The sequence below is a fragment of the Eretmochelys imbricata genome, chromosome 14, assembly GCF_965152235.1.
Source record: "Eretmochelys imbricata isolate rEreImb1 chromosome 14, rEreImb1.hap1, whole genome shotgun sequence".
Lineage (NCBI taxonomy): Eukaryota > Metazoa > Chordata > Testudines > Cheloniidae > Eretmochelys > Eretmochelys imbricata.
In genome coordinates this window covers 53,470,476-53,496,784 of record NC_135585.1, presented here as the reverse complement: position 1 = coordinate 53,496,784, position 26,309 = coordinate 53,470,476, and the positions used below count along the sequence as shown (strand labels likewise).

The 26,309-nt window shown below is 48.0% G+C and overlaps 1 protein-coding gene and 1 pseudogene across 2 annotated transcripts; one reads left to right on the top strand and one right to left on the bottom strand.

Moving 5' to 3' along the window:
• Positions 1 to 196: 196 nt before the first annotated feature.
• On the bottom strand, positions 197 to 8,865 carry LOC144273957 (killer cell lectin-like receptor subfamily B member 1B allele A). Its single transcript, XM_077832683.1, has 6 exons — positions 8,679 to 8,865; positions 7,436 to 7,546; positions 5,085 to 5,288; positions 2,846 to 3,000; positions 1,514 to 1,626; positions 197 to 353 (listed from the first exon to the last, which is right to left on the bottom strand). Exons 1-6 carry the CDS (start codon positions 8,863 to 8,865, stop codon positions 230 to 232), a joined length of 894 nt encoding a protein of 297 aa, XP_077688809.1. The 3' UTR covers positions 197 to 229.
• Positions 8,866 to 15,175: 6,310 nt separating this feature from the next.
• Positions 15,176 to 22,381, top strand: LOC144275078 (killer cell lectin-like receptor subfamily F member 1; annotated as a pseudogene). Its single transcript, XR_013347981.1, has 7 exons — positions 15,176 to 15,260; positions 15,729 to 15,770; positions 16,130 to 16,225; positions 17,132 to 17,298; positions 17,925 to 18,079; positions 19,302 to 19,414; positions 22,125 to 22,381. The product of XR_013347981.1 is annotated as a killer cell lectin-like receptor subfamily F member 1 (transcript).
• The last annotated feature ends 3,928 nt before the right edge of the window (positions 22,382 to 26,309 follow it).

Below are 26,309 nucleotides of genomic sequence, written 5' to 3'. Positions count from 1 at the left end.
AGCAATTATGGCCCAGTGCGTCACTGGGGTTGCTTTTCTTTAGTGGACAATAAAACCATTGACTTCGAAGGTGCAGATGTACGTCAGCTGGGGTCCCGGTCCCTTTGACTCCAGTATGGCGGATTCACACTCTGGCCCCAGATATGCAGCAATCTGATATTACATTTATAAGTAAACATACTTTCTGGGACTGAAGACTCTTTACTTCCCACATCAATCCTGCCACGGTCTATAGCAGGAAAGCTGCTTTCTGGCAGAGCCATTTTGATTCCGTGCTGCAGATTTCAAAATCAATCCTAGTCTTTCCTAACTGTCCACAGCTGTTCGCTTCAGCCTGACTTAATCTTGGGACCCTGTAGGATGAAGAAGAAAGTCACTGTCGGTTCGTTTCGATTGATTAACGAGCCTGTAGCAGCTCTTCCTTGTGGGACGTCAGATTGTGGTTTCTTCTTTCATCTCTGTATTTTCCCCACACAGCCCCGTTGTAGGAAATGGGTTGGTCCATTGCGGGTCCTGGAGAACCTTTGTCCGTGTTACCAAATCATAAGCAACACAAGTGACCCCATTACGGGTGTAGCTTGGGTGTTCAGGCCACAAAAGCCGAGCCATCACCCATGCTTCTGGTCTGGCTCTCGCTCCCGCTAGAGGCAGCATGACAGATATTAGGAGTTTCTGCTAGTGGCTTTAAGCTGCTCTAGCTGCATCCTTTAGCTCCCACAGGAGTGATTTGTGCCTTTTAGGCACATAGGCCACGAGTTCAATACCTGCACCCCACCCAGGAATGTTGCATTGCCGAACCAATTAAAATACATGCCTCGTGGATGCTAGCAGAACAAGACCCTTTACTTATACAGCCAGGAAAACACCCTCAGCACAGGGTTAGCCCCAAATACATTCTAGCCCTGCTTGCATCCTGCCTGCTACCTTTTATTTCTTCCCAGCTCACCTGTCCTATCGATGTCAGCAGCTACAGAGCTAAATAACCACTATAGGGCTGTCAAATCTTAGGAACGAAAAGGTAAAGTCCAGGGATTTCCCGATACACACCCCAAACTCCTCCATATATTTCAGTGGTCAGGTACTTAAGTGACTGACTCTCTTTTGCTAGTCCTTTGCCACCCCCATGCCTTGGATTTCCAGTTCAACCTGGACGCAAACACACAACAAAGACGACAACTAGCCCCCCTCCCAATTTAAAATGCAGTTTGCACTTGGTAAAGATACCGGGAGAGTGCATAATCTTGCTCAAAGTCCTAAACTGGACAGTTTCCACAAAGCATCACCGGTGCAAGGCTTAAGTAAGCCGCGGTTTGAGGAGTGGGCATCTAAAGCAGTCTTAGATTATCACAACAGCTGAGTCAACCGTGAAATCCGTTCCAGTGCCCTACATTGTGTCTCAACTGCTATGAGTCCCAGAGGAACTGGTGTGGGACACTCTGCATGGGCTGAACCAGCAAATTACATGGCAAGGCATTTTCTAAACATGAAATAGTAAAACTCGGGAGACACTCACAGTTCTTCACGGACAGGGGCACCATCCGCCCAGGTCCACTTCCTCTGTGAAGAGTTGAATGTTAATCCAATCCAAACACTTTGACCAGCTGGTATGAGAGGCTGCAGGTAAGCCTGCAACAGAAGCGTCTGGCTGAAGGTATTGTTCTAGAAGTCTTTTATTTCTACCCCGGTGTTAGCAGCACATGGTATTAGACAGACCCCGAGATGCTGCAGTGCAGAAAAATCTAACGGCAATAAACCGGCACAACACACTGTGCTGGAGAAAGTTGCTCGACTTCTCTGGGCCTCAGTTTCCCCTTTGTAAAATTGGGATCACGAGCCTTTGCTTGACGGTCTAGTCTATTTGGATTGTAAACTCCTTGGCTCAAGGACCATGTCTCCCGATGGGCACAGCCAGCTCCCCACAGAATGAGGCCCCCATCCTAATTGGGCCCCACCAGTTGTGCTACCTTAATAGAAATAAACGATGATGATGATGACGACGACATTATTATTCATAATAGATCTAGAATCAAAGCTCTCTGAGCTGCTGACCTGTCAACAAAATATCTGTAACTCACTGCTCGGATTTGAACCACATTCTTACCCATTACCTTTTCATGGAGATGCTGGCAGGTACTTAGATAAGTATTGTTATTTGTGCTCTGGTAGAATTTAGGAACACAGGAATGGCCAGATGGGATCAGACGCAGGGTCCATCTAGCCCAGTGCCCTGTCTCCCACCGTGGCCGGCACTGGCTGCTTCATAGGAAGGCATAAGAGCCCCGCAATAGCAGACATAGGAGGATCTCACCCTACACTGGTTCCCATCCTGATCTCTAGTAGACAGATTCTAGATCTCTAACAGATCAATGGCTTAAGCCCTGCAGCGGGAGGTTTACTATCCTGTACAAAGCTCTTCATGCATTAACTGATGTCTCTGGATATTCATTATCCACATTAGCTTCCAATCTCTTTTTAACTTTTATTTTTGAGCCCCAATCAATTACCTGGGCCCCATTGTGCTAGGTCATGCAGTGGTTCTCGAACCGTGGGTCAGGCAGGATCCCAAAATGGGTTGCAACCCCATTTTAATGACTTGCTGTGGCCCGAGGGCTTCAGCCTGGGGCAGCGGTGCTTGGGCTCCGGCTCTCCCTATCTGGCCGGGGCAGGGGGACTTGGGCTCCAACTCCATCCCCACTCCTCCGCCCGGGGTCATGTAGTAATTTTTGTTGTCAGAAGGGGGTCGTAATGCAATGAAGTTTGAGAACCGCTGTATAGCAACACGTAACAAAGAGAACAGAGACATGACGAACGGTTCTCTCTGCCCCTGACATAAAACCTACGTTACCATCTGTTCCTGGTCCTGGATCACCAACATTTGAGATCCCTTCCTTGAACAGTCATCACAACTCTTGTTCCAGGTCTCAGTCTCGTTAGACAGCCAGTAGCACTTGTCCCTGTGCAGCACCCACTCCCTGGGGCAGAGTTTGCACCCGGAGCCACCTGCGGGGGGGCAGTGGGAAGAGGCGGAGGTCATTAATGCTTCTGAAGTTTCTGAACTCTGGGGAATTCTTTCCCGCCAGGGGAAGGGGATGAGTGGAGTGGGAGGAGGTGGAGTAGGGGCAGGGCCTCACGGGAAGTTGTGGAGCAGGGGTGGGAACAGGTGGAGTGGGGGCGGGGCCTCAGGGCTGAGCGTGGGGTGGCATAGCCACCCGGAAAAATTAAATCAGCACCCATGGTTACAGTTTAAAGTGAGCAATAGCGGACCCTGGGGGGGTCCCTCGGGCCGTCTGGTTGAGAGGCAGGGTCTTCATCCCCAGTGCCTGGGCTGTCCGCTCCGCTCCAGTCTCTACTCCAGCAGATAAGCGTTTGTGGGTTCCCAAGCCAGGCTCAGGTAGCGTCTCTCCCTGAGGCCCCTTTGCACCAGTTCCCTGCCCAGCCGCTGCTGCTCCCCCATGAGCCCCCCACAGGCCTGCACCCAGCTGTGATGTCCGGCCCTCCCAGCTTGTTCCACATGTGGCTCTGCCCACAGTTCCTGGGGCTTCTCTCCTGCTGCCACGTGGCTCCCCCTTTTCAAACAGAACCTTTCCCCTCACCTGGGCAGGGGTAGGAGCAGTGCAATTTGGGGGATGTTATATAGTCCCTGCTTGGCCAAGAGGAAGGGGCTATGCAGAGGTGAGGGGGCTGATGGGAGTTGTAGTATCCAGCTTTGCAGCTCCATCACACTGCCCTCCCCTGGTAGCTGGCGTTGACTCTTTCATGGACCAGGAGTCCCTGTGGCACCTTAGAGACTAACCAATTTATTTGAGCATGAGCTTTTGCAGGCTACAGCCCACTGCCTCGGATGCACGGAATGGAGCATGTAGTATGAAGATACATAGACATACCGAGAACCTGAAAAGGTGGACGTAGCCATCCCAAGTGTAAGAGGCTAATTAATTAAGATGAGTATCCAGTTCTGAGAGCTCATTCTTAATCTTTCCCTGTTTGCTGTAGAGGATGTTGATCAGGTGGTTTCGCAGTTTCTTTGGGAGCGTGTGGCACAAGCTGTCAGCCTAGCCTGTGTGATACGTAGAGAGATCTGTTGCCATAACAACAGGTACAAAACCTGCAGCCTCCTCTCCACTGCTAGGGTGATCAACACCCCCACAACACCCCTTTCAAGATCCACGAGTCCGGCACAGGCCTGTCGCCACACGTGGTTTGTCTCATCCTGTGCCCTACACGCTGCATTCAAAAGCATGGGGGAAACCACACAATCGCTACGCTCTTGAATGAACTCACGCAGGAAAGTGATAAAAGACGAAAACACCACATCACCTGTCGGCGAACGCTTTTCACCGAGCGACTGCTCTATATCTGCCCTCTCTGTCCTTGTCCTCAAAGGAAACCAGCAGGACACCTTCAAAAGACGAGCCTGGGAGCTTAAATTCAACACCTGGCTGAACACTAACACCCCTGGTCTTCGTAAAGACACTGGATTTATGGTTTATTACAAGAAGCTGAAACTCTTTTTTGTCCTACGACTGCAGAGGTGTTAACCAACCACTTCACCTTGAACGGTCTCTTACAAGATGTGTTTACTTGTGCTCAACAATCTGTTCTGCCTGGCATTTAGCTGTGATGCTCTGGGGATGTCTACGCTGCGATAAAACACCCACGGCTGACCTGTGCCAGCTGACTCAAGCCCAGATGTCTACACCGTAATTTTATAGCCCCAAAGCCTGAGCCGCATGAGATCAAGTCAGCTAACATGGGCCAGCCCCAGGTGTTTTATTGCACTGTCGACATGCTCTCAAGAGTACCTTTCCCAGCCCCGAGGAAGAGCTCTGTGTAGCCCAAAAGCTTGTCTCTTTCACCAACAGAAGTTGGTCCAATAACAGATATCACCTCCCCTACCCTGTCTCGCCAGCCACCAGACAGAGGGGCATAGTTTACATTGAACCATTGAGTTGTACCAACACAGTGGATGTAGATGGGAGGGAGAAATCCTATAGACAGGTCCCCCCCACAGCACAGTGGTGAATGGGTCAGACAGCAGTCCCTTAGATGCAGGTGTGACACGTGCCACAATGAACTGAGGTTACCTGCTGAGCTTATCTGGGCCGGATCACACAGACTCTGCTTCAGACGAAAAAACAAGTCCTCCAGGCTGGCGTTGCATTCTCTTCCACCTCCAGTTCTTGGAGTGACACCGTCGCTCTTCAAGGCCGGTCCTTCCTCCACTTTATTAGAGAAGCCCTGAAAAACTTCAGCACAGCATCCGTGGGAAGGATTGTTACTGCTTATTGCTTAGGAGAGACAGAGCATGGGGTTGTGACAGATCAGTGACTCTGGCCTGGTCTACAGATAGACTTACACTGAACTAACTAAAGGGTTAGGGTTAGGATATAGTGTGGCTATAGTGATGCTGGTATAAAGGTAAATTTACAGGGAGCTGAAAGAAAAGAGGATTGGAGAGAAAGCAAGCTGGTTGAAAATGAAAAAAAAAACCCATCAAAGTTAGATTTGTTCTTCAGGTTTCCAAATGAAATATTTTTTTCATGGTTTGAATGTTTTCCATGAAAACGTTTGTTTTCAAATTTTTATTTTCCTCCCTTTTTTTTTTTTCATTTTTTCTCCTTCCCCCTTTTGCCTTTCCCCCCATTTTGCCACTGAATGCAACAGAACAAATGCTGGCCATGGTTTTCTCATTTTTCTGTTTGCCACCCTGTAAGTTTTCAAAAGTTGCAAAGTGAAAAGAAACGAAAAACGGAAAGAAAAAAAAACAACCCAACCCCCAAACCCTCAACAACACAGGGCATTATCTGAGAGTGATTAGAAAAGGAAAAGGAGAAAGAGAAAAAAAAAGGTTAAAGAGGAAAGATGGAAAAAACCAGGATAAAAATGATAATAAATGAAGGTCAGAAAAAATAATCTGAAAAATTTCATGAAAAAAATCAGCAAATGGATAAATGAAAAAGAATAAAAAAGGGGAGAGAGAAAAAAAAACCCGAACAACCCAAAAATGGGGAGAAAAAGGCTATTTTTTGTTTTGCTTTCAATTTCATCAAAAAGTTTTTAAAAACAGTGGGGAAATTGGGTTTTAAAAAGTCCTTTTTATATTAAAAATGTTTTGATCTGCTCTGGAGAAAGCCTCCTTCATTATGGCAGATGATGTGAGATTAATGCGCCAAGCCCACAGCTGCGTCTGGTCCATGTAACACTTTGCCCTGCCTGTTGGGGATGAGGACATAACACACAGTTCACCTGGCAGACAGACTGGATTTACAGCTGAACAAGAAAACGCATTATTTGTGTTACAGTAGCACTCAGAGTGATATTGGCCTTCTGCTGTGCTATGCAATGCAGACACACCCTCTGCCTTGAGCACCTGACAGTACATAGACCAGACAGACAGAGGATAGGAGGGGAAGGGAGGCAGAAAGAGGGGAAATGAGATGCTAGAGATCACACAATAGAGGGGAAACTGAGGCATGGGGAGGGTCAGCATTTAATTGAACCGTGTTAACCCCAGAAAGGGAGAAGGGTCGAACTTAACTAGTGAGTCAGCTGGAAAGCTGGGGTCAGAAGGGCTCTCTATGGAGCAAAGAGTCACCAGGCAGGGGCCCTGGTACACTGCTCTGGTACAGAGCAGGCACCATTGGAAGTTAGCCCAGGAGGGGCTGAGGGTACCGCGATAGGCTCTGTTAGACTTACTGAGCCCCGAGACGGGGTGCCAGACCGAGACGTTACAGAGGGCACCGTGAGAAGCCACCACAGGTAATGTGAAACAGAGTGCAGGGGCAAACACGCCCGGCCGGCCCGGGTGTTCACGAGAGGTGAGTGGCCCCGTCACATAGGGCCGGAGCACTATCAGCCTGCCTTCCATGTCCAAATCTAACTTCCTCTCCCTCATAATGTTGGGGTGCCCTTATCCTATAGGTTAACCTATTAACGCCATTTAACTCATTATCCTATACGTCCCCTGTTTCTCAAGCGAGTTTGTGGTTAGACATCTGCCCCATGATTCTATCCTAAAATGTCCCAGCCCAGTATCACTTCAATGTTGCGTGAGGTTCCAACTCCTGCTATTGTGGAAGCTGTTCCTAGTTCCCCGTTCATCTATGCCAAGGGCCACAGACCACTTCTACTCAACTATACTTATGCTAACTTACTTAAGCTCATGTCTGACAGGACACTGACCTGTAGCTTCCTTGCGTTACTGCTGAATATAAGAAAAGGCTAAGCGAGCTCTCTGGGCGACAGCCACTGCATCACACGCATGGCACGCACTCATTGTCCCCACAAAAAAATCCTCTGTTAAAATAACGTTAGGGGCTTTGATCTTACAAGCAGACGTGTCTTTACTCAAACGAGTGGCCCCGTTGACTTCAACATGGTGCATTTTGCCTGCAGGAGACTCACACAGCTGAATAAATGGCCTGGAGCGACTTACCCCAAGCACTCAGCACGGCTACCATCACCAGCAGGATGATGACCCCGGCGCACCCGACCTTCAGAACGACCCCATGCCAGCGTGGGCACTGAGGGGATTCTAGAACATTCCCTGTTTGATTAAATGGGAGGAAATTGGGTGGTTACCTGGTTACTTTGTCTTCTGAGAGCTCGCACAACGATGGCACACCTGGCTAACGAGGTGCTTACATAGCCCCCGTTGGTTGCAGTTTCAATTACCCCATGTACTATCAGTTACTCTGTTTAACATCCTATAGTGTCTTTATTACTACCCCATCCCCAACCTGCTTCTTTCTCATCCACCTATTATGCCTTGTCCATTATGTCTTGTCAATCCCTCCCATTTTACAGATGAAGAAACTGAAGCAGAGAGAGATGAAGGGTAAAAGCTTTTGCAGGAGCCTAAATGACTTTGGAGTCCAAGTCCTGTTGACTTTCAAAGTGACTTAGGAGCTTAAGCCTTATTGGTAGACAGTGGGACTTGGCTCCTGAGTCACTTTGAAAATGGGATTTATTGGCATTTTTGAAAACTTTACTATTTAAGTGCCTAGCACAGGTTGTACAGGGAGTGCGTGGGAGAACACAGCTCTCTTCTCAAGTCTCACTCCAGTGTCTTAGGCACAAGGCCAGTGTTCCTTCCCCAAATTACATCAAGCCGACCAACCCAATGGTCAGGTTTTTCACATCCAAAGAGCAAAACATGCACCCTCAGTCTAAATCGCTTCTATCTGAGATGCAGGAAAACAACACAGAACAAACAAACAGAGACTGTCTATGAGAGAGAAACAACAAACCTATAAGTAGCCTGCGGATAAACCGGGTGAAATTTTCAATAGTTCCTAAGAGAGAGAGGCATCTACATCGAATTAAAAATCAACGAGATTTTGGTCTCTAAGGGCAAAATTTTTAAAGGTATTTACGAGCATAGTGGGATATACAAAAGCAACCAGGTGCTTTTAAGACCCATTGAAATTAACGGGTGGTAGGAATCTAGGTGCTTTTGAAAATTCACCTACTCAAATAGTTTTAAAAATCCAGCCCTATGCCCCTTAAGTACCTTTGTTACCCTGTATCTTTCCCAAAAGAAAGTATAAAACATATTGTTACAAGAGTCTACTGCTACTCCAAATGTCTCTTCGCACTCACCAGCTATTAGAAAACTGGGATCCCAGCTAAAATCCTCCCAATTTTGGCAGCAAACTAGGCAATCAATCCCCACTTACTGTGAGCGTTAGATGAAGGTGACAGCCTGGCCCCAGGAAGGTTTAAATCAGCATACACTATCTCCCCAGCCATGGCATGTACCGGAGGAGGCAAAAACACCCACCCGATAGTGTTGTGCAAAGACAACTCTCTAGCTATGTATGAACTAAGCCAGCCGACACACCCAACATCAGGAAGTAGCGTCATTCGGGGTGGCCACTGAATTTCTTTCCTATTGCTGCTCTGTGGTCTTCCCTCATAAATTAAGGTTGCTGGCTGAACATTCTCAGCCCAGGTGAACCTTAAATGCTACAGACCCGGAGGAACTTGGGCGACTGGAGTTACGATAAACACACTGACGCGTTGGCCTGTCATGCCCCATGCTGCGTTGGCAGAAGCAGCTCTGAATGGTCCAGAGGCAAGAAATGGATGTGGCGATAAAGTTTCCAGTGGAAATTGGCGCCAGCGGGGCGGGCGGCCATCTTGAATCTAGAAATGGCCACCTACCCTTTTCCCCCACAGATTTGGGAGCATCAGATTCTTGCATTGGTGTGTAGAGATGGAATAGCTTTGGTGAAGTCTCCTTTCCCGGTCTCTATGGCAATGCCCCCTGCTGCATTGTGAGGGTGGTGACTTTAACTTGGGATGCAAATTTCTGGTCATAACAGCCAGAAAGTTAAATGATCAGGTTCCCAAGACCCCCCCAATGGGTAACAGATCCACAGTGTCCCATCTGTGTATCTTAATGGCCCCGTCACTATAGTATCTGAGCCCCTCTTACTCATTTTATGCCCCTCTGAAACAGGGCAGTACTATGAGCCCTATTTCAAAGCGGGGAACGTGAGGCACAGAGACACCAAATGAGTTACCATAGCGGAGAAAGGACTTGCACACTGGTTGTCCACATTCTAGGCTCATGCGCTAACCACTGGAGACCACCTTTCCTCAGAACAGCTTGTCAACCTCCTGATTGATTATTGACCAGTTGGTTGCAAAAACAGACGAACAAAAAACAGAAGCTGAATTTTTCATCCATTGCAGCAAACCCAGCCTCCTCCTCTGAACAGCAAATCAGCTACCAGCCGGATATCTGTGGTTTTGACCTTTTCTGGTAAGGAGATAGAAAACAGCAATATTTTTTACACTGTTTTTCCTACAAAATGCTAAAACAGAGCTAAATAATCTTGGTAGGGGAATCGGCAAAATCAGATGAGATTGTTACCCCTTTTAGCCCGAGTGGTTACCCAATATTCAAGGCCTTGCAGGTTGTTTTGGTTAAGAGAGACTGATGACGAGCAAGGGATGTCTTTGATTCAATCCTCTGTATTTACATAGCCTGTTCATGATATCCTGTTTTCCCAGAACCCAGCAAGAATCAAACAGGAGGAAGTTTCTTTATGCACAGTTCCAAGCCTTTTTCTGGCCCTCACTCTGCCCAAAAAGCTCTCTCACTTTGCTTGCTTTCAGGGACACATTTCCAGTCCTGATCTTGCTGTCTGCTTGGCTGCTGCTGCATGTTCCTACTCCCAGACACATCTCTCAATCGGCCAACACTCACCAAAACCCATCCACACAAGCAACTCAGTTTCTGAGAAGCCTTGCATATGACCTGTGTTTTGGGTGGTGGCTCCTATTGTTTCAGTGTTAAGCTCACTCCAAGAAGAAGCTTAATTGCTTCTTACATTTATTCTGATTGAAGGGCAGCTATTGTCCCCACCAATTTCAATGAGGTTTCACCCAAATTCCATCAAAACAATATCCAATGGCTGGAAGTTGAAACTGTACAAATTCAAACTGAAAATAAGGTATACAATTTGAACAGTGGTTCAATTTACCAAAGGGCAGTTGTGGATTCCCATCACTGGAGATTTTTAAATCAAGACTGGATGTTTTTCTAAAATGCTCTAGTCAAACAGGAATTATTTTGGGAAAGTCCTACAGCCTGAGAGATGCAGGACATCAGACTAGATGATTCTGGTCGCCCACTCTGGCCCGATATTCTAGGAATCTATAACATTTTAGATACTCAGTGTTGCCAGCTCATGAATTAATTGTGCAATATTTGGAGTGTTTCTTAAAACTCCAACTCCTGGAGTCATGTTATTCCTCAAGAATCTCAACTCTCATTTGAAAAAAGAAAGTAATTTTCTGGCCCTTATGGTTGGAGAGAAAAGCTTGAAGATGAGACCCCTAAATGCCAGAAGGCAAATAAACAGACCTATGCATTATTGTTTTTTTAAGTCTCCTCCTCTCGGTGCCTGCTAGTTCCCGCAAAAGTTATGGGCTTGATGCGGGAACGCTGCTGGTGCGCTCGGACCTGTCATGCTGGCCAGCAGCGTCGCATTGTTTCCTCGTGCTCACGTCTGTCTGTCTGTATCCATCGATTGTCTCTTTTCTTATACTCTTTGAGGCAGGGACCATCTTTTGATCTGTGTCTGTACGGCGCCTAACACAACTGGTCCTCCTCCACAACCGGGGGTATGTCTATACAGCAAACAAAAAAACAGTGCCAGTGAGTGGCAGAGCCCAGATCCCCTGACTCGGGCTTGCGCTACCGGCTAAAAATAACGGAGCAGACCTTCGGGCTCAGGACGGAATCTGGGCTCTGAGACCCCAGGTTGTTACAGCCTGAGCCCAAACATCCACACTGCTATTTTTAGCCCCGGGACTTGAGCACCGTGAAGCCGGGCTCTGAGACTCACATCCATGGGTCTTTTTTTGCAGTGTAGAAAATACTCCGGGGCTTCTAGGTTCTCCTGTAATACACCTAATGTAATACACCTAGTGTCCAACAGAACGGGGTGTGATCCATGACTGGGGCTTCTAGAGGCTTCCATAATAGACCCAATAATGTGCCATTGCATGGTGGGGGCCCTGGTCCATGCCTAGGGCTCCTAGGTGCTATGGGACAATAGATAATTAATAATATCTGGGGCACAGGCGCCGACTGTGTGATTTTCCGGGGGGATGCTCAACCCCTGCTCCGCCCCAGGCCACGCCCCCCACTCCACCCCCTCCCTGCTTCTTCCTGCCCCGCCCTGCTTCTTTCTGCCCCACCCTGCCTCTTCCTGCCCCGCCCCACCTTTCCTGCCCTGTTCCGCCCCCTCCACCGAGCACTTCCTGCAAGCCATGGAACAGCTGACCACCAGCAGGCGCTGACCTGCAGGGCTGCCGCTGGGTGTAGAGCACCCAGTATTTCTCTCCATGGGTGCTCCAGCCCCGGAGCACCCACGGATTCGGTGCCTATGATCCAGGAGGTCAGACTTGATGGTCATAAAGGTCCCCTCTGGCCTTGAAATCTATGAAGCTATTAAATCATTCTCTGAAACACCCCAGGACAGCAGCAGACTGTGCCAGATGCAGGAGGCCCTCCTATCCCAGGAGCATTCAGTTCATTCACAGACACATCTTAATGCCTAAGGCTCAGACACCTCTGTGCCTCACCGACAAAGCTCGATCCATTCTTCTAGGAAGCCAAAGCTCTTTCTGGTCCTGATCTTCAAGGCGCTCCGTGGCCTGGGCCTAGGATCTCCGAATGGGTCTACACCTCTGGGGTGAAAACCATGGGGGATAACTTTGGTCTTCTGGGCCGACTGGACTCTAAAATAAGGGGAAAGCTCACCCGTGCAGGAGACAGAACTCTCTCCAGACTGCCGTGAATTTTCCCAGGAACAAAGGACCTTCCCAAACCGCCCCACCTTCTGCTCCAAGGGCAAGGAGCGCCTCTTTGAGTGGCCTTCTCTAATTTAAATACATGACTCCGGTGCACCCAATTTTCCCCCTGGGGACAGGGTGAGAGAACAAACAAGTGTGACGGATGTTAGTCATGTTGCTTAATGCATGACTGGAAGATGCTCAATGCTATGGTGATGAGCATGGTATAAGAACCTATATGGAATAGAACAGCATTTCTAGTCCCACGTATTGCTGAAACCCCTGGTCGTCTCCCCCCCTTCCCCCAGATGCATGTGAACTGGCAGATTTTGCTTTAAGCCAGAGCGATGTATTTTTAGAGCAGCCCCGAATTCTCCGGCTTCAGGCCTATTTATCTAATGGAAAATCTGCACGACACAAGCCGCGAGGTGATGAAATGCTGCCTTGACCAGCGACTGGCTTCGTTCTTTCTTTTCCTGTGTGATCTCAAGCCACTGCTGTTCTGCCTGCTTGCAAAAACGTGTCAAAAAAGTGCTCTGGTTTCAGAAACACTTTGCAAAGTACCCCCTGCACTCTGCATACTCTTGATAAACAGAACCATTGTGGTATAGGCCAAGGATGTTGTTGTGGGAGAGAAATCTACACAGGGCCTCAGAATGGTACAGCGAGTGAGAAAAAGGGGTGGGAGGGCTTGACTGGAGGAGATATGAGAGATAACTGGAGGAACCACGGGGATTATTAAGACCTAGAAACTAAAGGCCCAAGATTAGGGCCCCAGTTTCCGGAGTCATGTGATTAGAGCAGAATCTCAACCTTCATTTAAAAAAAAGAGTAGATCTATACCTCTCATGGCTGGGAAGAAAAGCTTGAAAAGGTGACCTGAGTGATGTGTGCAAGAGCTTGAGATAATTGCTCTGAGAGGAACTGCCCCAGGTGTAACGAACACTGAAATGTCTGCCTGAACCTGCAGAGAGCCTGAGCCAAGTGCGCTGAAAGGGGGGGATCTGCAACGAGTTTAACACTGCCTTAGTCTGCAAAAGAGCCTCTGCTAATTGCTGTGAATGGGGGAAGTGACTCCAGTGTAACCAATGCAGGGATACCTGCCTGAGTTTGCAAAGAGCCTGAGTCAATCGCTCTCAAGGAAGAACTGCCCTGGTGTAACCGACGCTAGTGAAATATACAGGTGCTATGGAGACAGATTGCAGGCTTTGGCTATTTTTCACCTGTGCCTTTTCACTGATGAGGCTGAACTTACGTTTATTTTTTTTTATGCGCCTTATAATGATCCTGCATCTGAAGGAGCTGAAATCTCCAGCCTCATTAATACATCCATAGGACTATATCACCTGGGCCAGATTCTCAGCCCTCTATATGGCTCCTTCATGCCACTGCAACAGCACAAAGTGTCCGTCCATCAAGTTGCCCCTCCTGTGCAGCTGAGAATACGTTGGCATGGGGGAGCCAGTGGCTGGCAAGAGGAAGAATGGTCCAGTAATGAAGTTGTTAGTGTAGAACTTCAGGAATCTGCGTTCAATTCCCTGCTCGGACACATGCTTCCTGTGTAACCTTGGGTGAGTCACTTAGCCTCTCTGTCTCTCCATTCCCAATCTGTAAAATAGAGAAAACAGCATCGTCCTACATCACAGGGGTGTTGTGAAGAGAAATACAACAGAGATTGTGAGATACTCATAACAGTACCATAGGCAGAGCGGGCATAGATGTCTCTATTCCCCTTGGCACAGGGGGTGATATAGGGGCTGTGGAGATGTGGCCAGAGAGCTGATACATTCTGAGGCATTCTAGTGATCTCCAGCTGACATAATGGCTTCTTAGATCCCATTCGCTGCCTGGTTTGAGCCAGAACATAAGAACGGCCATACTGGGTCAGACCAAAGATCCATCTAACCCAGTATCCTATCTTCTGACAGTGGCTAATGCCAGGTGCTCCAAAGAAAATGAACAGACCAGGTAACCATCAAGTGATCAATCCCCTATTGCTCATTCCCAGCTTCCAGCAAACAGAAGCTAGGGACACCATTCCTGCCCATCCTGGCTAATACCCATTGATGGACCTATCCTCCATGAATTTATCTAGTTCTTTTTTTAACCCTGTTATAGTCTTGGCTTTCACAACATCCTTTGGCAAGGAGTTCCACAGGTTGACTGTGCATTATATGAAGAAATACTGCCTTTTGTTTGTTTTAAACCTGCTGCCTATTCATTTCATTGGGTGACCCCCAGTTCCTGCACTGGAGAAATGCCCTGATTTCAGCCATGCCTGTAGCTGGCACAATGCAAACCACGTGGGAAGGCAGCCTCTGGGTCCGTAGAGTATGAAGGTGGCATGTTTGCAGAAGATCTTTAAAAAAATATTTTCCCAGATCTTTTATAAGAAGCGGGGGAAAGGTTTTTAGTTCCACCCCCTCTTTCTCTAGCTTTCTCCCCTTCTCTTTTTCCTCCTTTTTCAGAGGTAAAATGGTAAAAAGATAAAACAAGAGAGAGAAAGGGGAGGGAAAAAGCAGAAAAGCACCTATTCTTGTCAAATAACTGCAAACATTTTCGAAGAAATGAACATTTCCCATGAAGATTTGCAACTAGAAAAAAAGCCACTTTCTGTTCAAAAATGTTTCTGAATCACAAACAGGGGCACTGAATACGTCCGACACCAGAGCGCCACTCAGCTGGACCTGAGAATTGGGCAGCATGTTTCGACCCACAAATCTAAATTTCCTGTGTGGTTTCACAATCCCAAGAAGCTGCCAGGACTTCTTGTAAAGGCTGGTCAGTTTCACTCTTGTGTGCGCACTTAGTTCTTATTTCAATCTGTTTGCTCGAAGATGCAGCTCCGCTGAGTTTGGGGAAGATGGAGGACGACGAAGGTTACACGGTACTGAACCTCCGGCCGAAGAGGGGAAACTCAGCCAGTCCGTCTCCAGATGGACGCCAAGGTATTGACGTAGAATGTCTTCAGTTTGAGACATACCGCCATTGAGATCTGGATTTTTATGCCAGAGATTTCAAGGAGGGAACGAGTAGAAAGCATTTTCCCTGGATGAGAGCTGTCCGGTCTAGTGAGTAGGAGAACTGGGTTCTAATCCTGGATCTGTGACCTTGGGCATCTCCGATGACTGTACAGAAATACTCTGTAGTAGAAGGAGGCCCCATCTGAAAAAACTGTTACTTGAGTCTGGACTCTGGCATTGCTGGTGCTCGATGTGCAGTTATTATTCTGGTATTGAAGAAATCCTCTTCTCAGGTCAGAGTTAGGTTTGCAGATTTCCAGTATTTCCCACTGAAATAATTTTGCAAGCTAATTTTTTCAAACTCAATTTAAATGACAGTCTTACCGACCTGCCGCTGGAGCTGACAAGAGCATTTGTTATTGTTGTTATTATTTCATCTTTGTTTTTCAATAGCGCCTAGAGACCCCATCCATGATCGGGACCCTTTTGTGCCAGGTGCTGTACAGACATATAACCAGAAACAAGTCCCTCCCCTAAAGTATTTACAGCCTAAAGAGAGGATAGTGGACAATGAGACTTGAGATTCTCCTCGGTTCCAATCCCATGCTCATCACCACAGTGTCGGAGATTGAGTGAAGTTGCTTGGGCTGATGCCAGGAATCTGTGGCCCGGCAAGGAATTAAACCCCGATCACCAGTGTCATCTGGCAACACGCCGGTTGGCTGCAGGGAGAATTTTGGAACTAAGATTCAGGGCTGACAACATCTACTCCTGCTCTAGCATCTTTCCTATTCAAAGCACTGCTGGAGTTAACTAATTAGCTATGATGTTTCACTAAATCTTTCATTTTCCAGAGTCTCCTACGAGTGCCCATTGTTACAAAATCGCCCTAGGAGCTTTGGGGGCCTGTTGTATCATACAGACTTTAGTGATTGCGCTGAGCGCTTGGGGTAAGTGTCCAGGATCCCAACTAATCTTTTAACTCTATCGAATCCAATCTGTTTTAGGTAGATTTCTAGAGTCTCTCACCCTAGATAAGCACCAATATAACTAGGCTTGGCAGATTTCATTTCTTTTTTTTTGTATAATTTCAACAAATAATATCAGTGTTTATTTTTAAACACTTTTTTTTCTATTTTTATCAAGTTAAACTTTCAAAATTACGGGTTTTAAGCTTTTTTGTGTTTGTATCTTTTCAATTTTCATGGGTGTGGGAAATTATGGGGAAGTAGGACAACAGTGGGCAGACAATAACTATTTACTGACAGCAGACGTTGAGAGTCTAACAGTTAAAGCTCTATAATTAGTCTACAAAAGAGCCTCTGCCAATTGCTCTGAGCGGGGGAAGGGCCTCAAGTATAGCTGATGCAGGGATAACTGCCTGAGTCTGCAAAGAGCCTGAACCAACAGCTCTGAGAGCCATAATGTAACTGATGCAGTGACTTAGTGAAATAAACGGCTTCTATGGAAACAGACTGTGAGCTTTGGCTATTTTTCACCTGTGCCTTTTCACTGATGAGTCTGGAGTTACGTTTGGAACCAATGTACTGAACTAGTATAAGCCCCGAATGTGGATGTAGTTATACCAATATAAAAGTGTTTACACTGCTGTGAATTAACTAGTATAAACACTCGAGTGTCAGTATAATTGTGCGCACAATAGGGGCCGCATTGGGTTAAAAGAGAGTTAATCAAAAACAAGATAAGCAACTCTTAAGCCTTTTGCACTAATTTAAAAACTGATTAAGTTAAACTGGTGCAAGTCTGTGTGTCAGCCAAGCCAGAGTCACTCCTCCATCACTGATCTATCACAACCCTGTGCTCTCAGTGTTCCCATCCCTGACTGTCTGTTACAGGATGTTGTTACAAAGTTTGTCAGGGCCCCTGTCCGAAAAGAAACCCCGCAGAAAGCGATGGTGTCACTCAAGGAACCCGAAGTGGAAGAGAATGCAACGCCGGCCTGGAGAACTTGTTTTTTCATCTGAAGCAGAGTCTGTGCATCCGGCCCAGATAAGCTCAGCAGGTAACCTCAGTTCACTGTGGCCCACTTCACACCTGCATCGCAAAGGGCATGCTGCCTGGCCCACTCACCGCTGTGCTGTGCTGTGTGAGCCCTGGGTATAGGAATACTCCCCCCCAACTACATTCACATTGATGGCATAACTCACTGGTTGGGTGTGAGCTATGGGTGTCTCTCTCTAGTGGCTGTTCCACATAAAGGATAGGAGTCTACAACTGCTACTAGCTGAGGGAGCTGCTTCTTTAGTCCAAGTGAGTGTGCTTTTAGCGTTCAATTTCTGTTGAGGACTGATATGGCGGGGTGTCACGCTGGACTATTCAACGAATCCCTCCCATTCAGCAGCACCAGGCACTAAAGACTTGTTCTGTTTCCTCTGCTGCAATGCACTGTGTCTTTAATGTTTTCTCGGCAGTGCTTTACTGACAAATAACCTGATTTCAGCTCAGGGAATTGGGAGGGTGGTGGGTTAGCCAGGAGGGGAGAGCAGGCCAGCCCACAGGAAAGGCTGCAGGGTCTAGCTCTGGGAGATTTGTCTGACTCTGCAGTTGACTGGAGGGAAAGAATTCCCCAGAGTTCAGAAACTTCAGAAGCATTAATGACCTCCGCCTCTTCCCACTGCCCCCCCGCAGGTGGCTCCGGGTGCAAACTCTGCCCCAGGGAGTGGGTGCTGCACAGGGACAAGTGCTACTGGCTGTCTAACGAGACTGAGACCTGGAACAAGAGTTGTGATGACTGTTCAAGGAAGGGATCTCAAATTTTGGTGATCCAGGACCAGGAACAGATGGTAACGTACGTTTTATGTCAGGGGCACAGAGAGAACCGTTCGTCATGTCTCTGTTCTCTTTGTTACGTGTTGCTATACAGCGGTTCTCAAACTTCATTGCATCATGACCCCCTTCTGACAACAAAAATTACTACATGACCCCGGGCGGGGGAGTGGGGATGGAGTTGGAGCCCAAGTCCCCCTGCCCCGGCCAGATAGGGAGAGTCGGAGCCTGAGCACCGCTGCCCCAGGCTGAAGCCCTCGGGCCACAGCAAGTCATTAAAATGGGGTCGCAACCCATTTTGGGATCCTGCCTGACCCACGGTTCGAGAACCACTGCATGACCTAGCACAATGGGGCCCAGGTAATTGATTGGGGCTCAAAAATAAAAGTTAAAAAGAGATTGGAAGCTAATGTGGATAATGAATATCCAGAGACATCAGTTAATGCTGGAAGAGCTTTGTACAGGATAGTAAACCTCCCGCTGCAGGGCTTAAGCCATTGATCTGTTAGAGATCTAGAATCTGTCTACTAGAGATCAGGATGGGAACCAGTGTGGGGTGAGATCATCCTATGTCTGCTACTGCGGGGCTCTTATGCCTTCCTATGAAGCAGCCAGTGCCGGCCATGGTGGGAGACAGGGCACTGGGCTAGATGGACCCTGCGTCTGATCCCATCTGGCCATTCCTGTGTTCCTAAATTCTACCAGAGCACAAATAACAATACTTATCTAAAGACCTGCCAGGCATCTCCATGAAAAGGTAATGGGTAAGAATGTGGTTCAAACCCGAGCAGTGAGTTACAGATATTTTGTTGACAGGTCAGCAGCTCAGAGAGCTTTGATTCTAGATCTATTATGAATAATAATGTCGTCATCATCATCATCATCGTTTATTTCTATTAAGGTAGCACAACTGGTGGGGCCCAATTAGGATGGGGGCCTCATTCTGTGGGGAGCTGGCTGTGCCCATCAGGAGACATGGTCCTTGAGCCAAAGAGTGTACAATCCAAATAGACCAGACCGTCAAGCAAAGGCTCATGATCCCAATTTTACAAAGGGGAAACTGAGGCCCAGAGAAGTCGAGCAACTTTCTCCAGCACAGCGTGTTGTGCCAGTTTATTGCCGTTAGATTTTTCTGCACTGCAGCATCTCGGGGTCTGTCTAATACCATGTGCTGCTAGCACCGGGGCAGAAATAAAAGACTTCTAGAACAATACCTTCAGCCAGATGCTTCTGTTGCAGGCTTACCTGCAGCCTCTCATACCAGCTGGTCAAAGTGTTTGGATTGGATTAACATTCAACTCTTCACAGAGGAAGTGGACCTGGGCGGACGGTGCCCCTGTCCGTGAAGAACTGTGAGTGTCTCCCGAGTTTTACTATTTCATGTTTAGAAAATGCCTTGCCATGTAATTTGCCAGTTCAGCCCATGCAGATTGTCCCACACCAGCTCCTCTGGGACTTGAAGCAGTTGAGAGACACAATGTAGGGCACTGGAACGGATTTCACGGTTGACTCAGCTGTCGTGATAATCTAAGACTGCTTTAGATGCCCACTCCTCAAATCGCGGCTTACTTAAGCCTTGCACCGGTAATGCTTTGTGGAAACTGTCCAGTTTAGGACTTTGAGCAAGATTATGCACTCTCCCGGTATCTTTACCAAGCTGCAAACTGCATTTTAAATGGTGGGTGGGCGCTAGTTATCTTTCTGTGTATTTGCCTCCAGGTTGACCTGGAAATCCAAGGCATGGAGGTGGGGGGAGGCAAAGGACAAGCAAAAGAGGGTCAATCACTTAAGTGCCTGACCACTGAAATATACTTGTCCTAGACAAAAGCCTGTCTGTGCATTTCACGCTTCACAACTGCCTAGGGTTGCCAACTCTCCTGGACGCCATTGATGCAAAGGGGGACGCTGTTGCGGCAAAATGGCGTCCAGTCCGGGAGAGTTGGGAACCCTACAACTGCCCCATGTGCCCTGAGAATGTGAAACAGTCACCCGGGACTGGAGGCTCTGACCTTCGGTACACTACTGGCAGAGGGTGTGTTTAAACTACTCGCGCGAGTTGCAGGTTGCTAGGGCGGGTGGGCTGAGGGGCTCCACTTCCAAGAAGGGGTGGCAGACTGAGCGTGGGGGTGTCCAGGAAATGTGCCAGCAAGGCCAAGGGAGAAAACAGACCTGCAGCCTGCTGCATAGGCGCTGACTTCCCCTCTTTCCCCTGGGCGCTCAACGCCCCCCATCCCCGTCCCCAGCCCCACTCCACCCCTTCCATGAGGCCCTACCCCTGCCCCACCAGCATCTCTGCCCTTTCCCTCATGCAACCAATGGCACAGTTGCATTCAAATTAGCTGTAGAATAATCATGGTGATTGGCCGTCGTCACCTCTGAGATCACAACGGCCTAGGACTCTTGGCATGACACCGCTACATGCCTTGCTGTCCCAGGGTGTAATTTGTCCTAATGGCTGAGAACTGAAAAATTGGACCGTAGCCATGAACAAACGACAGCGAGGGTTGGACTGGGTGACTTTCTGACCAGAAAGAGCTCTGAGCCATGCACGTAGCTGTCTCCATCACTGCACAGTGACGCTATAGCCATCCAGGCTTCAGTGTGAAGACAGACATCCTGGAGCCTTACGACAGAGATCGTGAGTGATAATGCGAGGGTAAAATTCAAGTCAGAACAAAAAGAGGCAAAAGGAAAAGAAAAATACAAAGCAAAACATTTCAACCTTAGCAAAATACCAAGAATCTCAACGAAATCGATACAGTCCCATGGGACATTTCAATTCCGTCAGCATTTTCCAATGGGAAAACGTCCCCTTGGAAAAAATTTGGCCTGCTCCTCATAATAAGCTGTATTGCAGATATACTAGTAAAACATGTCTAAGTGGGCAACATCCTCATTTGTGAATTAACACAGGCCTTACGACGACAGTGTTCCTTTGGGCTTCTTTACCTAGTAATAGGGTGACCAGACATCCCGAGAAAATCGGGACGATCCCGATTTTTAGTTCTTTGTCCCGCGTCGCGACCGATGCACGGTCGGGACGCCATTTGTCCCGATATCAAGGCTCTGGCCGCTCTTTATTTTTTTTGGCGCTTCGGCAACTCCGCTCCGGCGGTTTTTTTGGCTTCCCCCACGTGTCCCGGTATTTTGTCCGTTTCATCTGGTCACCCTACATAGTAACTAGACCTGAAAGGACTCAAAAACATAGCAGTAATTTACTGATTTAAGCTAAATTCGAGGAAGGCCTTCTTAGCAGGGCCGTCCTTACCCATACGCAAAGTACGCAGCTGGGTCGGGCACCAGGAAATTTGGGGCACCAAATTTCCTGGTGCCCTGTGCAGCTGAGTGCTACTCCAGGGCCTGCCCTGCCTCTTCCCGCCCCTGCTCTGCCCCAGCCCCGCCCCTGAGGACTGCAGCAAGGATCAGGCCTGCACTCACTTGCGGGAAGTGCAGCGACCTGGCTCCAACCAAGCCGCTGGTGAGTGCTGGGGGGAGGTTCCCCCGTTCCCCAAGGTAGCCCTGCCCCCCCCCACGGAGGCCTGGGGCCCCACACCCCTCCCCCATGGAGGGGGGGCTGCATAGGGCCCCAGAATAGCTAGGGACGACCCTGCTTCTTAGTCCTCAATAAAAGAGTCCCCAGGCAGACTTGCAGCAAGGTGTGAATGACAACTAATATCCTTATTTCCGATCCAGTTCCTGTGTAGACAGGCCCTGGGTTGTTAAACTGAAGCGGTCAGGGCTCAAGTAGCAGGGCTGTACTTTCGCTTTCAGGACCAGATTGTGTCTCTTTGGCACAGAGCTACACTGGGTGTACTACAGAGCTGAGTCCCCCGGGGGTGCACCAAGACGGGCATAATGGGGTCGTGTTGCTTAAGGTTTGGTAACATGGACATGGGCTCTCCAGGACCCCATCTGACCAACCCATTTCCCAAAATGGGTCTGTGGGGGAAAATACAGAGATGAAAGAAGAAACCACAACCTGACACCCCCCGAGGAAGAGCTGCTACAGGCTCGTTCATCCACCTAAACAAACTGACTGTGACTTTCTGCTTCATTTCACAGGGTCCCAGGATTAAGTCAGGCTGAAGCGAACAGCTGTGGACAGTTAGGAAAGACTAAGATTGAGTCTGAATTCTGCAGCAGTGAATTAAAATGGCTCTGCCAGAAAGCAGCTTTCCTGCTATAGACTGCAGCGCAACTGAGCGGGAAAGTAAAAGGCCTTCAGTCTCTGAAACATCTACAGTATTTTCAGCTTTACTTATAAATATAATGTCGGATTGCTGCACATCTGGGGCCAGAGCCCAGGCTGGTGTGAATCAGCCACAGCTCCACCGGAGACAAGGGGGCCAGACCCCCAGCTGACGTGCATCTGTGCCTTTGCCCACTAAAAAAAAAAAAAGCAAATCCACCCACTGGGCCCTAATTGCCAGAGATTTTCCCCACTCCAGCCCCCCAGGAATAAAGAGGACACGCACCTCCCCCAGCGGTGGCAAAGCCGGGGAGCTAATGCCCCCGCAAGGGAAATATTGCAACCTTGCACAATTGGCGCACAACTTGGGGGGCTGGAGTGCCAATCTTTAAAAAAGGGAAGAAGGAGGATCCTGGGAACTACAGGCCAGTCAGCCTCACCTCAGTCCCTGGAAAAATCATGGAGCAGGTCCTCAAAGAATCAATCTTGAAGTACTTGCATGAAAGGAAAGTGATCAGGAACAGCCAGCATGGATTCACCAAGGGAAGGCCAGTCAGCCTCACCTCAGTCCCTGGAAAAATCATGGAGCAGGTCCTCAAAGAATCAATCTTGAAGTACTTGCATGAAAGGAAAGTGATCAGGAACAGCCAGCATGGATTCACCAAGGGAAGGTCATGCCTGACTAATCTAATCGCCTTTTATCATGAGATTACTGGTTCTGTGGATGAAGGGAAAGCAGTGGATGTATTGTTTCTTGACTTTAGCAAAGCTTTTGACACGGTCTCCCACAGTATTCTTGTCAGCAAGTTAAGGAAGTATGGGCTGGATGAATGCACTATAGGGTGGGTAGAAAGCTGGCTAGATTGTCGGGCTCAACGGGTAGTGATCAATGGCTCCATGTCTAGTTGGCAGCCGGTGTCAAGTGGAGTGCCCCAGGGGTCGGTCCTGGGGCCGGTTTTGTTCAATATCTTCATAAATGATCTGGAGGATGGTGTGGATTGCACTCTCAGCAAATTTGCGGACGATACTAAACTGGGAGGAGTGGTAGATACGCTGGAGGGGAGGGATAGGATACAGAAGGACCTAGACAAATTGGAGGATTGGGCCAAAAGAAATCTGATGAGGTTCAATAAGGATAAGTGCAGGGTCCTGCACTTAGGACGGAAGAATCCAATGCACCGCTACAGACTAGGGACCGAATGGCTAGGCAGCAGTTCTGCGGAAAAGGACCTAGGGGTGACAGTGGACGAGAAGCTGGATATGAGTCAGCAGTGTGCCCTTGTTGCCAAGAAGGCCAATGGCATTTTGGGATGTATACGTAGGGGCATAGCGAGCAGATCGAGGGACGTGATCGTCCCCCTCTATTCGACATTGGTGAGGCCTCATCTGGAGTACTGTGTCCAGTTTTGGGCCCCACACTACAAGAAGGATGTGGATAAATTGGAGAGAGTCCAGCGAAGGGCAACAAAAATGATTAGGGGTCTAGAACACATGACTTATGAGGAGAGGCTGAGGGAGCTGGGATTGTTTAGCCTGCAGAAGAGAAGAATGAGGGGGGATTTGATAGCTGCTTTCAACTACCTGAAAGGGGGTTCCAAAGAGGATGGCTCTAGACTGTTCTCAATGGTAGCAGATGACAGAACGAGGAGTAATGGCTTCAAGTTGCAGTGGGGGAGGTTTAGATTGGATATTAGGAAAAACTTTTTCACTAAGAGGGTGGTGAAACACTGGAATGCGTTGCCTAGGGAGGTGGTGGAATCTCCTTCCTTGGAAGTTTTTAAGGTCAGGCTTGACAAAGCCCTGGCTGGGATGATTTAACTGGGAATTGGTCCTGCTTCGAGCAGGGGGTTGGACTAGATGACCTTCAGGGGTCCCTTCCAACCCTGATATTCTATGATTCTATGAGGGTAAGAGTGGGACCAAGAAGGCTGGAACGGGCCTGGGAGCAGATAGGGACCAACCCTCCCAGCTTGGAGCCCCTTCCCCCCAAAATACTAAGTCTCAGAACCTCCCTTCACAATTCCTTCCTATCTCCCTGCCCCCATTCCCAGGGAACCTCCACTTCCACCCCCACTTCGTTCCCCTTTAACCCAGCTTCCTCTAATATGCTGCCCCAACTAGCCATGTGACCAGTTAACCCTTTACAGGCTGCAACGCCTTTCCCTTGTTGCAGACCCCATCTGTGTGTCCTTGCTGGATGCATTGAACGTTCACTTCTATGGGAAAATAAACTTTTGTAAAAACATTATGTTGCTGTCCAGATTTTTATTTATTTACTGCTAATATTGTGAAGTGGGACAGAGGCCCTGAGACCAGGGCCTCATTGTGCTGGGCGCTGCCCAGACACACAGCGAGAGACAGACCCTGCCCCAGCTGAGATCAGGGCCTCATTGTGCCGGGCGCTGCCCAGACACACAGCAAGAGATAATCCCTGCCCCGTAGAGTTTACAGTTCAAGATTCGGACAATGTAAACAGCTACACACATGCTTATCACTAAGTGTGTGCTTAACTGTTTGCAAGATCACAATCCCAATAATAAAATGGCTCGATAATTAAAATGAGTAATAAAATGCCAGATTCAATAAGCCAAAGGTGAAAGTGGGGTGCAGTGGGAACCCCGCTGATATCCCAAAAACCATCTTAACACTGTTGTAAAAGAAGTTCAACCCTCGCCACCGTAGAATGTCTGAGAACGAACAATGAAGGGACTCCACCAATAAGCCAAATAATCATTTGCTGCTCATGATCACAGCCTCTGAATTGCAGAACAATCCCAACTTCAACATTCTCCCGTAACATTTCAGTGCTGCCCGCTTGCCTGATTTTATCGTGCACCTCAAGATAGCTGGTGTTTTTCTGAAAAGCCCCAGCTCCTGGAATCATGTGAGCAGCTCAGGTTTTTTATTTTAATAAACAGTAAGTTTTTACCTTTCACAGTTATGGAGAAAGACTTAAAAACCTGACCCCTAGAGGCTCAGAAATCAGAAAAAGAACCCATGATTTAGTTTGTTTGGTTCCCCACCCCCACAACAAAAAATTTCTCAAGATTTTTTTTTTTTTTTTACAATAACCTTGTCATTTTGTGGGGCCTGACTCGTTATTTTTAAAAGCATGGGGTTGGCATTAACAAAATTTGCAAACATAGACACAAAGATCACAGTTACAAATGACTAGGAGATGATGTAGTCCCAATCTTCATTTAGGAGGCAATTGCCAAAATCTCCCTATCATTTGTCCTTTGAGTGGCTGTGTATATTTTAGGGGGTAGTGGTAGCTGAAGGTGGGGTAAGTGAGATGGGGAAACAGCACAGAAGGAGGATTATATGGCAGTGAAAATTAGCTGGATCTGTTGACAGGTTTCTGAGCTTCGGGGATCTCAACTGGGGTAGAAATTCCTTTTGTAAGAACAGGCCGGAGGTAACAGGTGGAGCGGATCTGCCACCAGCTGACTGTGCGGCCTCTGAATGTAAACTCTTTTGGGCAGGGACTCCCTCTCGCTCTGTGTCTGTGCGGCGCCCAGCACAAAACCCTGGATCTCAGCTAGGGCAGAGTCTGTGTGTGTACTTCTTGTCCTATGTTCGGTGGTCATGGAGAACAATGGATTTCCATTATGTTATCGTTATCGGATTACCATTAGCAGGACATTAACTCTCCCGCTGCAGAGTTTAAGCCATTAGTCTCTCTCTGAGAGATCTAGAATCTATTATAAATCAGGATGAAAACTCACGTGGGTTCTTTCCCTGTGGCAGCTGGTACTGGCCACTGTCAGAGACAGGGAGACTGGAGGGACCTCAGTTCTGATCCAATCTGGCAATTCCTATGTTCCTAAATTCTAGTAGAGTACACAGAACAATAATTATCTAGGCAGCCATCATAAGTCTCCTTAATAAGCTAATACACAAGTTCCAACCCCAGTGATATTTTGCTTAACGGTCAGCATCTTAGAGTGCTACGTTTCTATTAGCAATAATGCCCTAATAACACTGTATGCATGCAGGGGTTTGGACTAGATGACCTCTCGAGGTCCCTTCCAGTCCTACGATTCTATGTATATTAT

Excerpts from the sequence above, each read along its gene's own strand:
- LOC144273957 (XM_077832683.1), bottom strand. The coding sequence starts at position 8,865 with ATGACGCTACTTCCTGATGTTGGGTGTGTCGGCTGGCTTAGTTCATAC. Across the intron at positions 7,547-8,678 it reads ACCTTCATCTAACGCTCACA|GGAATGTTCTAGAATCCCCT; the intron begins GTAAGTGGGGAT and ends TTAATCAAACAG. Across the intron at positions 3,001-5,084 it reads GGCCCAGATAAGCTCAGCAG|GTGGCTCCGGGTGCAAACTC; the intron begins GTAACCTCAGTT and ends GCCCCCCCGCAG.